We start from the raw sequence: 14,379 nt of genomic DNA, 5'->3' as shown, positions 1-14,379 counted from the left end.
TATTTTATGAGATTGATGCAAAAGTTTTTATATGAGCTCCTAATCTTTGGTATGTGACATACTTTCCTGCCCTTTCACTAATGTGTTTAAAGAATTTCCCGGTTTCCTACAACTTACGGACTTTTTAAAATAGTACTTTCATTTTAACTTAATGCACACGTTGATTTGATCATAGTTGCATTCTCTAAAACTAAGAAATAAAGTGATAAGACTTTTTCTTTTTGCCTTTCACTCTCCTTCAGAAGGTTGAATGTAATTGAGTTGCGAGCATTATTACAATAGTCACAGATAATTTCCTGTACCAATCCCTGTCTAATCTTAGGCCCAAGTCCAGTATAATTCCATTCTTTCCTTAATTCTAAAACTTCTTGCCCTATAAAGCAGAAATTTGTGTGAGATCTTTCAGTCTCAGGGTATGATTTCCTTCATGACTACTATTTGGTCTAATTTTAGTGTTATTAACATAATTTCACTATCTTTACCATATTCAGTTTGCCTTTGGTTGGGGATCGTAACCTAGAGTCCAGGGATGGGTTCCAGAAGGTCTGAGAAGCTCCTAAAATCATAGGCAAAATCATGCATGCATACGGGTATGTGTACTTTTATGAGAAAAGATTCTATAGTTTTTGTCAGTTTTTCAAAGGAATTATGAGCAAAAAAAAAAATTTGAGCCACTGATTCATAGTGTCCCTAAATATATCCTTATTAGTGAGCATGAATTTCTCATCCACAGAGAATTTATTTGTCCGGCATTTTTTTATGAATTTTACTGTTATTATACTTCCTCTGTTTTCATCATTTCTGTATATAAAACGTTATAATCCCATCAGTTCATCCATCCTTAACATTCCTGTAGATTTCATAACCCTGCAGTACCAGTTTTCATTAGTTTCTACCAGTTTTCTACTTCTATCCAGCCTATGAAAAGAAAATAGAATCAGGATCTTTACTTGCTACCAATCATTCTATCCACTCTTTCTTATACTTCTAGAGGTTATACAACCAATGTGAATTTAAATACTTGGGGCTTTGCTTTTTCTACAAAACTGTCAATTTTCTGTTGGTATGGAAGGACAATTTTGCCATCCTCATCTTCATGTAACACACCACAGACTCTCCTTCTCCTTTCAGTCTTCCTCCACATCCCACCACCATCACCCTAGCAAGGTCTGTGTCAAACTGGGTCTCATGCTTCCCCTGCACTTATCAACTTTCTCCCAATTTTTAGGTTAAACTCTAAACTGCCACTTAAGAGATTCGCTACACACTGAGCTCATTTTCTGGCCCCCCACATTAACACAACACCTCAATGCACCATTATATTTTCTGAACAAACCTCAGATTCTTTTGCAATCTACACAGTAACACCATTATAAGTTTTGTTCCCTACCCCCCAGCTTCTTTGAACTAGGACTGAACTTACTGACTTGACTCCTTGCAATGGAAACAAGAATGATACATAGGAGAAAAAGTACGATCCATACCCCTCTTAAGGTTTTTTGAGAACGCATTTTAAACAATTACCAAAAATATATATAAAAATCAGGTAAAAAGCAAAAAATCCAATGCAGATTCCAAAACTCTAGCAAGAAAAGTGAGTGTATTTTAAAGATGCAAAGTGCTCACAATCCTTTAATATTTTATATCCTCTTCCATTTGAGGCAGCACACTAACACAGTTGCTGTCACATCAACATCTCCATTGTTCTTCATCAGCAGGATATTATCAAATGAAAACAGTAAAAACTCATGCAAGGATGTTTTCAGGATGAAAGATCTCTTTGGACTTCCTCACAGCAGCTTTCTGAGGCTGTGCTAACCAGGTAATGTTCTAATGACCCCAAGGTATGAGTTACAGCTATTGAAAGCCTAGAAGTCCTCTGTAAACCAAAAATGTCATTCCAAAGCAGTAAAGATAATAAAGAGCAGGCAAGCTGGAACTTATGTGCAAAAATTCACTTGGGATTTGGGAGTTTGCATCTCCAAGTTTGTTTCTCTTTAGAAATAATGTTTAAATTGGTGCATAGGATCATGGGCCAGTCTGAGATATGCCTGTACTGGCAACACTAACAGTGCTAACAATTCTATGAACTTGATCACCGTTTTATAACACTGAGGGAGATTTCCGTTGAGAATTCCAATGTGGGTTGTAAGGAGAACTTCTCTCCTTGTTGCAGTTCTAGAATCAATATCCTCCCTACCACTCTACCGTCCTATTGATCTGTTCCCCATCAACCCACGCTTTCATCGCATACATTTTCCAGGCAGAGGAAAAGGAAGATTCTGACTTGGAGTTGTCCTCTGGAAGAGAAAAAGTATAGGAACAGGAGCTCCTGCCACAGGTGTGGGGTCTGTGAGATGGGGCAATGATGGTGATAACAGTTGCATCCACTGAACATGCACTATGCGCCTGACTCTATACCACACCCTTTACGAGCACTGCCTTGCTAAAGCATCACCATCACCCACGAGACAGGTAGTATTATTGCTATTTTACAAACGAAGAAACTGAGGCCCAGTGAAACGAAGCAGTTTCCCCAAAGTCTGTCTGACTCCAAAGCCCATGCTTTTAAGTAATATATCTAAGTATGTCTCTATATCTGGTAGCATCTGGAGTCTCAGCAGTAACAGTTAAAAAGGAAGGAGGGAAGGGAATTCAACAATAAAGGGGACGGTGGTATAAAATCTCATCACAGCAGAAGCAGAAATTTAGACCACGGCTAGGAATGGGAATGAGCGTTTTAGGTTTGTTTTCCATCATTTAGATACTCCTTTAAAAAAGTGAAATTAATTTTCAGTAAAATGCTTGAAAATTAGTTCTGCTCTTGGTCATCAGGAATCACATCATAAAAAGTGACATTGCAAAAAGGACTATAAAGCTTAGAAATAAATACCATGGCCACCTTAATTATATTGCACAAAGAAAATTATATTTAAGCTAAAGCCATATTGCTTTCATACCAATAAGAATATTTACTTTACTGAAATCAATCAAATTAAACATTTTTCTTTCATTTAGTGATATTATAAATTAAATGCCCCTCCCATACACCAAGAAGAAGAAATACACAACTCACAAAACACACCCAAGCACACACATACCTGCTACTTTATGACTTGCTTGCTACCCTTGTTAACTGAAACAGAGGAACAACCACATCAGACTCAGAGGGAGGAGAGTTTTGCAAGAGGTTGATTTATTTCAAGAACTACCTTTTCTCAAGCTGGGCATCCGGCAAAAAATTGGATATTCTAAAGTATAGTCCTTAACCTTTTCACCTCTCTTTCCTAATATGTAGACCTAACCAGTTGCTAACAGGACTAGTCCTAGGGGCCTCATATATCTCTGAAAGTATATCATCTCCCTCTGGATCTTACTTTACCTACAAACATCCCTCATATTCATCTTCACGGCTGAAACTAATGCCCTACAAGATTACACTTGGGACATTTCTTTCTAAGCAGAAGTAGACTCGATCTTCTTTGTAAAACCACCCTTGGGACACCCAAGAATTCAGAAAGGTCTGCACTTCCTTCAACAATCACATAGAGGTGATGTTAATTTCAGGATATAGCCTTGCTTCCTTTCTGCTCTCAGTCATTTCTACAGAGATCAAATCTGTACATTTATTCTATGTCACTGTGCTGAGCAGCCCAGGACGCTGTTTTCTCAGTGAGCCAGTCAGTCAGAGCATCTGCAGCATATTCTTGTGCTAAGGTTATATAATGACAGAACTAACTCAAGCAACAGGGGGTTTGAAGGAGGGAAAGGCAGAGGCAAGAGTGCTAATTCAACACAATGAAAATCATTCCCAGGAATCTCTCTCCAGGACTTTGAACCAGAGAGAAAGGTAACTTTACCTTAAATAATCAACATGTATATCAGTAGCTCTAAGAGTAGCCAGGAAATCACCTAATAACGTGATCCTGTTCATGGATTCTTCCAAGTCCCCATTGAAAAATACCATCCCATTACCAGGTTACAAGAGTGACATCTAGTGGACTCATAATACAACGACCAGAGGATTTCACATGTACTTCAGAGCAGGGCTTCTCAAAACCTAATGTGAAAACGAATCACCTGAGAATCTTGTTAAAATGCAGATTCTGATTCAGTAGAATAAACTAGAGTCTATTATTTCCAACAAGCTTCCAGCCGATGCTGCTGCTCCACGGACCACTTAGAGTGGTTGAGGACCTGGAGCATTTCACACCTGCTTTTACCCTCAGGAAAGAAAACGGGGAAGGGACACTTGAGACTCATTTCCAGGTTAAAATTAGGTCAAACGAATTATTAACATGAGTCCAAAAAATTCACTGCCCGCCCCTCCCCCCCAGCATGCACACTTAACATCTCCTGTCTGTGAAGAGTCCCTGCACCAGTACTCCTTTTCCCAAATGCCAGAAACAAAACTAAGAAGGAAAAGAGCACACTTCACAAGCCATATTTATAGGTGGGCATGATTTGACTCCAATACAGGCTCACTTCAGAACTTAACGTCTTACAGATTTTCCTTTATTGTTATTATTTATTTGCACAATATTGAATTATAATAGTAATTTGTACCATATCAGAACTCAGTTCTTTTTCCCCCAGGTAACCTGCACCTGAACAGGGAGCCATCAGGGTATTGTCTGAACGCTAAGCACACCTACTCAGAATTTCAACAGTATTTGCCCTGGACACCCCTAAGAACAGAACAGGATGTGTAACTATATCCAAATCCAACCATTTCCAGAATTCAGTCCTATGTGATTTATCTGAGCCAAAGAGCATTGACCTCCATGCAGAGCCACCAAGCCAGACTCCTAGCTGGAAGGTAACATGTGCACTGTTCCACAGAGGAGCTCTGCTAGGCCCCCCCACAAACTCCTCCTGCCAAGGCCCCCTTCTCAGCCAGATTAGAACCCTTTCTTTGGTTCTGGGTCACAGTTCTAGGAGCCATCACCTTGGATGAAAGTCAGGCTTTCTCTTCCAAAACACACACATGAACGTGTACAAAACCCACTTCCCGGTCCAGTAGAATCCCTCAGTAAAGCCGACTGCTCTAGGACAAATAATCACTTTTAAGCAGTGGAACCCCTATTTCAAACAAACAAAAAAGTGGAGCTGCTCTGGTTGAGATGGAGTTGGAATACTTGGAGATCTGCCACTTGATTTCTCCCCAGGCTGCCCCCACCCAATGCCCCTGAATACTCCTCCTTATGCCCCCAAATACTCCTTCCCCCCCCCACTCCACACCCCCCCCCCCCCCCCCGCCAGTCTACCAACCTCATAGAGTTTGAAAACCAGCAACTATGAGTCTCACACTAGCTAAAACCATCCCAAGCTCATGTGTCGCTCAAGGACAGTATTGTTCTCGTTACATAGATGGAGCTACAGATAGCTGTTTTACTATAACTTGACTCCATTACGATTCTAATACAGTTTTAACATATGCAATCAAAGGATTTATTCAAGAGCTGTACAACCTGATTTCCTGAAGGAAATTTACTTTTAAGTCTTAATTAAAGATCTCTGTAATAAGTAAACAACAGAACTGTTTATACCTCTTCAATTGCTCTTGGCAGTCCTAAAGGGGAAATTATGTAGAGGAAAATTTCACATAATTCTTCCCCAAAAGTGGAATGAAGACAGAAAATGAAACTAAGCAAGCCAGTGTGAGTGAGTAGCACTGAGTCATCTGCCTATATAGCATAGTCCCCCTGCCTTGGTTAGAATCCCAGCTACCCCACTCACGTGTGACCTTGGGCAAGTTAGTTACCTAACCTCTCTATGCCTCAGTTTCCTCATCTGAAAGTGAAGACAATAACCATACCCATTTCACAGGGTTGTTGTGAGGATTGAATTAATATATGTAAAGAAGTTAATAACCAACACACAGTAATCATTCAATAAACTTTATCTCTAACGATTATAATGATTATTTTTAATACAATATTATTAAGGGTAATAACTAATAATATTCTTATTTAACTGAATATTCAAAACGGCATTCGATTCTTTTGGATAATTTTAGCCAAATTGATAGGCGTAAACAGGATACAATCTCATCAATTCTGCATGTATATTTAGAATGCAAGAGAAGCTGATAAGATCCTAAAGGAATTCCAGATTTACTCCTTAAGATATCTTGCCTTTCCTTGTGCCTCCTTCTATTTTACCTCTTAGTGAAATGCATTAAAAATATCATATCTGTCAACTGGAGGCAATTCTGATTTTTAAAAATCACAATAGTTTTGAACAGTGATAAGTATATTTATTCTTTGTCAATATGCTCTCCTTAAACGTCATATTGCCCAATTTATTTTAAATTTAGGAATTTTATTTTAAAGGCCAAACCTTTTCTAAGCAGAAGCCCAGAGGGTGGCTGCTATCATACTCGTAGCTGGCATATCTGCCCTAATTTTATTTGCCTGTTGGACTGCCCAATTACTTATATTCTTAGGACTGTGGTAAAGTCCAGGCCATTTGGTTTCAAAGTAACCAGGATCTTCAAATAAAAGATTTTGTTTTGTTTTAACAAGAACCCCAAATTCATAGAGATCAAAGCACACACACCCTAAAGCAAATATTCAAAAGCTACCTGGCGGGGGAAACTCAGATAATCCATTCCTTAATTTACAAAAAAATAAAAAAGACTTGAATATTCTAATTTGTCATTGCTAAGCAATCCAAAGGTTTGCAGAAACCTCTGAGATGTAATCTAACTTGCTTGCTATCATCTGCACTTTTGTTCCCAATAAATCTCCAGGTATTTCTTACTGGGTAAACATTATCAAAGTTCATTGCAATCTTAAGGTTGTAAGAATAGATGTTTAAAATGTTCTGTAGTTCTCTCACTTTTTAAAACAGAGGGAGAAATATCCACAATTTTTGGCTCTCAAAGGGTTAGGTAGATATCTTTTTACAGAGATTGGTTCCCATCTTGTGGGCTTCTCAGAGACTACTTGTGAAAATCATTTTTGTCATATTTTATCTTGTTAGGTATGAATTTATACTAAAACTCAATTAACCAGATGCTTCAGTAAACTAGCATCCCTGTTCCCTGTGACAATTGAGTGGTGTTGCTATAGATGATTCTTCTGACATTATATTTCTTTAAATAATGCTACATTATGGCAATGGCAAAATACTACAGTTTCAGAAAAAGATCTGAGGACAGGTTTTTAAAACAGAAAAGTACCACAATGCATTGCTCTCCTTTTCATCTTTAAAAAAAAAAAGGATATTAAAGTAGAATTTCATTAAGAAAGAAATTCAGCTGTGTATCTTTATTTACTCTACCCCTAAGCTGCCATGGATAGTTTTCATAGAGACTATTTCATAGTTTCCTAGAAACGTTTTTTTTTTTGAGGAATATTAGCCATGAGCTAACATGTGCTGCCAATCCTCCTCTTTTTGCTGAGGAAGCCTGGCCCTGAGCTAACATCCATGCCCATCTTCCTCTACTTTATATGTGGGACGCCTACCACAGCATGCCTTGCCAAGCGGTGCCATGTCCACACCAGGGATCTCAACCGGTAAACCCCGGGACGCCGAAGTGGAATGTGCAAAATTAATCGCTGCACCACCGGGCCGGCCCCCCTAGAAACTATTTTACAAAGTCAAAATCATTAGTTCAACCACAGAAATAATAATAGTAGCCACCTTTTATTGAATGCTTACGAGAGTCAAGCACTGAATAAAACACTTAGCATTCACTATCTCATTTAATTCCTTCAGTAAACATGGACACAACTATCATTATAACCTTTTGCATAGGAAGCAGCTAACATTAGGGATATCAAAAGACCTGTCCAAGATTTCACAGCCAATCAGTGGCAGAGCCAAGTTCTGAGCCAGGTCTGTTGTACTCCAAAGCTGAAGCTCTTCCAGCTGTGCCTGCTATACTGCCTCGGAGCTCCTGGAATCCAGGGCCCAGTTCTTCCTCATCTGGAAGCCTCCAGGAACCAAAACAGTGCTTACTCTATAGGGGGCTCAAGAAATTGTAGTTTAATTGATTTATCAAGAGTCATTTGAAAGCATGAATTGAAAACACAGCAGAGGGAAACCTACAACTACCCAATAGTTCAGAATTCAAATCTACTTCTATAGCAAGATCACTTCTTAGGTTGGTAGCTTCTGGAATCATAATAAGCAGGTCATTTGTCAAAGACATGATGGAAACAGATTAGAAGAATTCTACCATCTGCCAAAGAAATGAAAAGACAGGCATCCGCAATGTGTCAAGCACCAAAAGAACTACTAGTTGGACATAGTGAGAAAAGAATCAAGTTTTGAAATCTTAAAACCATGGTTCCAATCCAGGCTCTTCAAGTGTCTAGCTATGGCCATAGAAAAGTTGCTCTCTCTCTCCAGTCTCCCCTTCATCAATATGAAATGAGAATATATATACGTGTGTGTGTGTGTGTGTATATACATATCCCAGTTACATTGTATGTGTTCAATCATGCTCAAGCCAGCATTATTATTACTGTTATTACCAATGCATCAATTAAATTAAATGTGCAATACAATCAAATGCCTGTTTAAGTTGTACTCTCCAACTTTAGCGAGTGCCCTAGTGTGACTATGGTAAAAAAAAAAAAAAAAGTCACACAAGAGACAGATGCATATTGTTTACAATTTGACTCAAATCCTTAACATAAGTTTAAAAAAAAGATCCCCACCAAGGTTACCTAATCTGCTATGATTTAACAGCATTTTGACGTTTTCTAAGGAATGATAGCAAAGTGCTGCATCTCTTCAAACTTGGAATTTACTGCCTGTCTGAGTGCCTGCTTGTGCCAAATTAAATATACAGTATAATGTCCCTACCAGAAATAACATAGCACAGCTTCCTGCTCTACTTCTTACTTAAATGAGCCCAAACTGAAGAAAGGGAGCCATGATTTTATTTAATCATCTGAATAATTGTTTTCTTCAATCTCTTGAATTAGAAGCTACTCCAGAAAAAAAAAAAAGTCTAAAAGAAATCACCATGCAAATTATCAAGCCATTTAAAGGAAAAAATCCCTTTGAAGGCCCTACATTTGAAAGGCTCAAGAAAAAAACATAAAAAGAGTATTCTTATTAATGAACTGCTCAGAAAGTCAACTTCCTCTAACTATTCCACAGCAGCCAAACTCCTGAGGCCTCAGTGCTGTAAAATCCCTTTGCCTGTGAGGCACAAATGGCACTGTAGAACAGAGCGGGGAGTGCTTCCTTCCAGCAGACACCGCTGGAAACTCTTTAGAGGAGTTTTGTAATATAAGAGCATGGAGAAACGGGATGGGAGATAGAAAGACCTGCCCGGAGGGTCCAAGGTAGGTGGCTGGGTCTTTAAGGTGAAGGATGTAATCATATGTTTGTGCACTGATGGATAACACAGGTGATAGAGGAGACAGTGCAGGAGCAATGCCTTTAAGTAGGTAAAATGTGGAAAGGACAGTCCATCCACTGTGATAGGAGGAAATCAAGTGGACTATATGTGGGTACACAGGTAGCAGTTTAGGAGGTACAGCAGAGAAAAGATGAAGTAGTTCTCTTCTGATTACATCAATTTTTAGTGAAATAAGAGGCAGAATCTTTGGCTAAGGATGAGGAGAGAAGGGAAGATTTGAGGAGAGAGAAAATGTGCAATAGTCATCTCAAAGAGAGAAAATAAATATGTAGGTAAGTGTGGCAGGATTGCTGGGTAAGCTGAGGGACATCTTGAGAGAGACAGCCATAAACTGAAAGTGAGATAGATCGTCAACGTGGTGGTTATGTTTTCTTCTAGCCATATCCACTGCTTGAGTACAGACATGGAATAGATGGAGTATTAAGTCTAATCAGCAGTGGGATTTTGCCAGTTTAGTACAAAGGAGATGGGATAGTCATCGATAACAACAAAGTCTAGATCTAGAACCTTATTACTCATAGCGCAGCATCAACATCACCTGGAATCAGAATCTGCATCTTAACAAAATTTCTAAACAATTCATACGTATGTTAGAACTTTAGAAAGACCTGAGTGGGAGCCATGTGAAAACAGGAAAAGATCATTAAAAGTGTTGGGATGGCAGGTTAAAGAAAAGAGAGGATAGGCTGTTGCATGGGTCCTCTATGTAGACTTTAGAGCCACCAAGATTGATGACAGAAGACATGACGGGATCAAAGGAAGAGATGAACAGAGCCATATGGGAATAATTGTCTAGGTGATAATAGATGGCCCGGAAGGCTTAGAGTCCTGGTGGTGATTGAGGAAAATGTGTAAAGTGATGAGATTAGTTCCGGTAGTCTTTTAAGGGAAGCAGATAGTTGTGGTTGTAGTCTCATTCCCCAGACTCTTGGGCAGTTTACACTGATCATGGGAGCAAGACTGTAGCTAAAGGAGCATATGGTACTCTGTGAGCTCCTGCAAGTTGTATGGACTGGGAGAGACCAGGAGCCCAGAGAGAGCTTGGTAGGCTCCTATTAGATCCACACACCAGCATGCCCCTTAGGAAGGAACTCTCTTTATATAAACAGTAAGTTGTTAAGTATTTAGGTAGCCACCCAAAGATCTGTGCCTAGAGAGTGTAATAACTCTGTATAAGACTAGAGGAATTCATTGCTCTTGAAAAGAAGAAGAGCCAAAAGAAGAAGGAAGAGAAAGGAACAGAAGATGGGGAGATTCTTACGTTATTCAGGACACTAACACTCCCTAGGAGCAGCCAAAGGATATGGGAAGAAAGGTTGAGGCTTCCTATCAGAGATTGCATAAGTTTCATCTATAAAAAACTCCATTTTTCTTCAAAATATTCAGTATAGTCTCCCATCCTCATGAGTGTATTTGTGAATGGATCTTCTATAATATTTGAGAGAGGTTGAGGTCAGTGTGGGTCAAGAGCCCAGAAAGCGAAGGAGGACATGAAAATATAGGCTCCTGGGCTGTTGAAGGAATTTGGAAGAGAGTTTTGAATATATACAGGCTATGAAATTATAAGGATTACCATGTTAGTCATACATCTAAAGGGCACTGGCCCCACTGATAACTGTTACATAATAAAATACATTCTTTTTGAAGACTGACTAACTGCTTTCTCGGCACTCTCCTCTCCCATCTCTAAAAACCTCCTGTCTTTATAAATATAACTGTTTGAAGGGTTGAGAAACATTGGACTAATACTAATGCACTAAAAATATTAACATGAATATTATGTAATTATTAATAACTTTGGGCAAGGTGCTTCTCAGTGGCAAAGTCCAATGGTCATGGGAACCAAAAAAGCATTGAAGTCTAAAACCTCTTTTTAAAAATCTGAATTCTCAGAAAAGCATCCACAAATATGTTCAACAAGTAGCAAAACGATTATCACAATTCTGTCTGCTTTTTGTTTGGCTTACTCGTTCTGAAAAAGTTGGCATCCAAAGAATTGGGAGGAAAGATAAGTGGATAATCAACCTGAGAAATTAAGAATTGCATATATATAAAATAACACACAAATCAAGGATCACTACTTTTCAGAAATTTACATTCCATGCATTCAAGGTCTATGCTCTTTCAAATAGGGTTCAACAAGAATTGAGGAAAGTGAGCTGGGCACCTTAACTAATTCCTGAGACCATCAGGGTCTTCCATTACAGACTTTCAGCTCAAAACTCAGACAACTCAAATTAGACGCAAAGCTGTAATTATTATAGAAAACTGAATTATAATTATCCTGGCATTCACCCATAAAAATGTTTCCCAAATCTATTTTAAAAATTGAAACCAGACTAGGGTCTATGAGCATATCTAGGGCCCATCTTGGTTATGCTAGTTTCATTCAAGCTAAATTTGCATTTGTTCCTTAATCACAGTGCTGAACCAGTTCTCTACCAAGAGGAAACAAATTAATTCTGGGCTCCTAAGAAAGACCCTAGTAATCTTCTCTTATTTCTTATAGATAATAAAGCTGCAATCAACTAGATCAAATGAGCACAGTATCCATTTTATGTGACTGGGACAATTCAAGCAGAAAAAGCACATTTCTGTCTTCAAAGAATAGAAACACACACACTCACACAGTCTCCCATATCTTTCACCTACCATAAGAAAAGCTAAAAATTCTAAATTTCTTTTTACCTCACAGTGAAATAATTGAGAGCATACTCAAGAGGCCAGAGCTCTAGGTACAAACACCCAGGAGGGATAGCTGAAGTCTACACAAAACCTTTTTAAAAGACATTTTATTTCAAAAAAAATAAACTACAAACCTTATACTAGAACATAATGAACAGTTCCCTATGTGATATGACTTGGAATTACACTCTCAAGCCTTCCCACCCACAAATGCTTTCTCTGTACACATCAAAAACTGAAGACTGGACTTCCATTATTTGAGATGAATCCCCATGGGTTCAACATCGCTCACTGTTAAAATGCGCTTGAGAGGGATTTTCATTATCAAGGATGAGGATAAATTAGTTGATGAGACCTCTTGGCCTGGAGCAAGTTTGATAGAGAGGGTGTGGGGTGGAGTAGAAGAGAACAGAAATCACAGCACTCTCCTGTCAAAGGCAGCACGATCTGAAAGAATATTCAACAAAGAGGGAAGAGATCAGAGTTGGAGTCCATCTATCCAATCTAGGTATCAGATTGCTTATCTGGTCTGGCTAGAACTGTAGGATCAACCACAAAGCACTAAAAAGTGGGGAAGCAAAATGTCACTAATGGTGATCAAAAAGCCATGGCTGGAGAAAAGAGGAGAGGCACTAAAGAAAATGTCTCCACAACTGTAATTATGCCAAAAGATTAACTAAATGTGTTCAAAAGCAGTTTTACTGAGAAATCATAGTAACGCCTCAGGTGTAAAGAGACCATAAACAGAAACAGAGAGAAAAGAATTCTAGATTCACATCGGGTCACTGCTTTCCTCAAAGATGCATTAAAGAAAATGGAAATGAAACTGGTTTTGCCCAAGGAAATAATGTTCTTAAAACTAAAAGGATGATTAGCAGTGTTGATGGGTTTCCTGGCAAATGGAAAATGCTGACTTTTACGTGTTCTGTCAAGAAGACTAGCGTTGAAATAACTACTGTAAAATGCACTCCTTTATTCAACAGATATTTATATAGTATCTTATACATGCTTCTGTTGGATGTGAGAAGTGATACAATGATGAAAAAGACACCTCCACTCTTAACCTCACAACACAGTACAGAAGATGTGACAAAGACATTACGAAATACAGTGATATGATGCAACTGGGCTAAGCAAAGGTTAGGGATTTGAAAGAAGAGAGTTTTTGTTTTTATTTTTATTTTTGAAAGATCACAGTTACTTCACATATTCATTCACACTAGCCAAAGTCAAGAATTCCTAAGGACAAGTTTAGACACTTAATAAAGAACAGGAGTTCCTGAACCATCTGCTTTGGTCAAAAAATGAAGATCCATCACACGCAAATTTTCATTTTACTGGAACCTTGTGAGAATATTATTGCAGCTAGGGTAGGTAACATTTGGTTCATAACTAACATGGTGAACAAACCATGCTTTATAAAACGGCTACAAGCAGTGCCTCTTTTGGGTGAAAAAAAAAAGGAAACCATCATATGAGTCCAAAAGTCACTCACTTTCAGCAAACTCCTTTGATCTATTCAAGTGTCCTGTTACTAATCTTCTGATGAAGAAATGTGCAAAACACAGAACTTAAAGTGAACAAGAAAATCTTGTTATAGTGAGACAAAGATACATAACAGAATACCCTGACAGTTTTTTTAAAAAAAGGAATCATTTCCCAAACTCATATCATACAAAACTGCAGATTACAGCAGTCCAACCCTACACTCTGTATTCTTACCTGGTAAGGAACAATACTGCCATGAGCTGTGCCCCAGCGTTTTGCTTCCTTTTGGTCAATAAGATAATTAGCAGCCACGTGGGTCAAACATGCCACCTACCAGGAAAACAAACAACAAAAAAAAGCTAGTTTATTTACACTCACAAACAGAAGGTTAAAATATAAAAGTTCTCATTTGATGTCACTTCATGTCATTGTAGAAGGAAAAAAAGTGACAGAAAAGTATCCTGTTTGGTTAGAAAACATGCACGCATAGACACTTTCATCATACAAAGAAAGGAAGAGCAGTATTACATTATTGCATGAGGCTAAGTACTGAGTAATTGTCAGCTGAGAAATATAAACACAGAAACATTCAGCTCCAAAAAAGATCATCTGAAGGCAGAGGTTGACCCAGCAGATGGAACCTCAGTCCAGCCTTTAACATCAAAGCCATAGCAATCAGCAAGTATACATTCCTTTCCTCTTTTACTTTCCATCAAGATGACACAAAAACAGCTTGTGCCACCACTGAGCAGGGGAGCCAAAGTCAGGAGCCTTTCCTCTAAACTTCTCATTACATGAAAAAATAATAATAATAAACTTCT

General features: G+C 38.5%; 1 protein-coding gene across 1 annotated transcript in view; it reads right to left on the bottom strand.

The window, feature by feature from the left end:
• The window catches only part of SUGCT (succinyl-CoA:glutarate-CoA transferase), a 668,838-nt gene that overhangs the window by 522,867 nt on the left and 131,592 nt on the right, over window positions 1-14,379 (bottom strand). Inside the window, exon 8 of the mRNA XM_046668918.1 lies at window positions 13,793-13,888. Within this exon, the coding sequence (XP_046524874.1) occupies window positions 13,793-13,888 (96 nt within the window). The remainder of the gene's footprint in view (window positions 1-13,792; window positions 13,889-14,379) is intronic.

The sequence above is a fragment of the Equus quagga genome, chromosome 8 (assembly GCF_021613505.1).
Source record: "Equus quagga isolate Etosha38 chromosome 8, UCLA_HA_Equagga_1.0, whole genome shotgun sequence".
NCBI classification, from domain to species: domain Eukaryota; kingdom Metazoa; phylum Chordata; class Mammalia; order Perissodactyla; family Equidae; genus Equus; species Equus quagga.
This window is presented reverse-complemented; position numbering and strand designations above follow the sequence as displayed.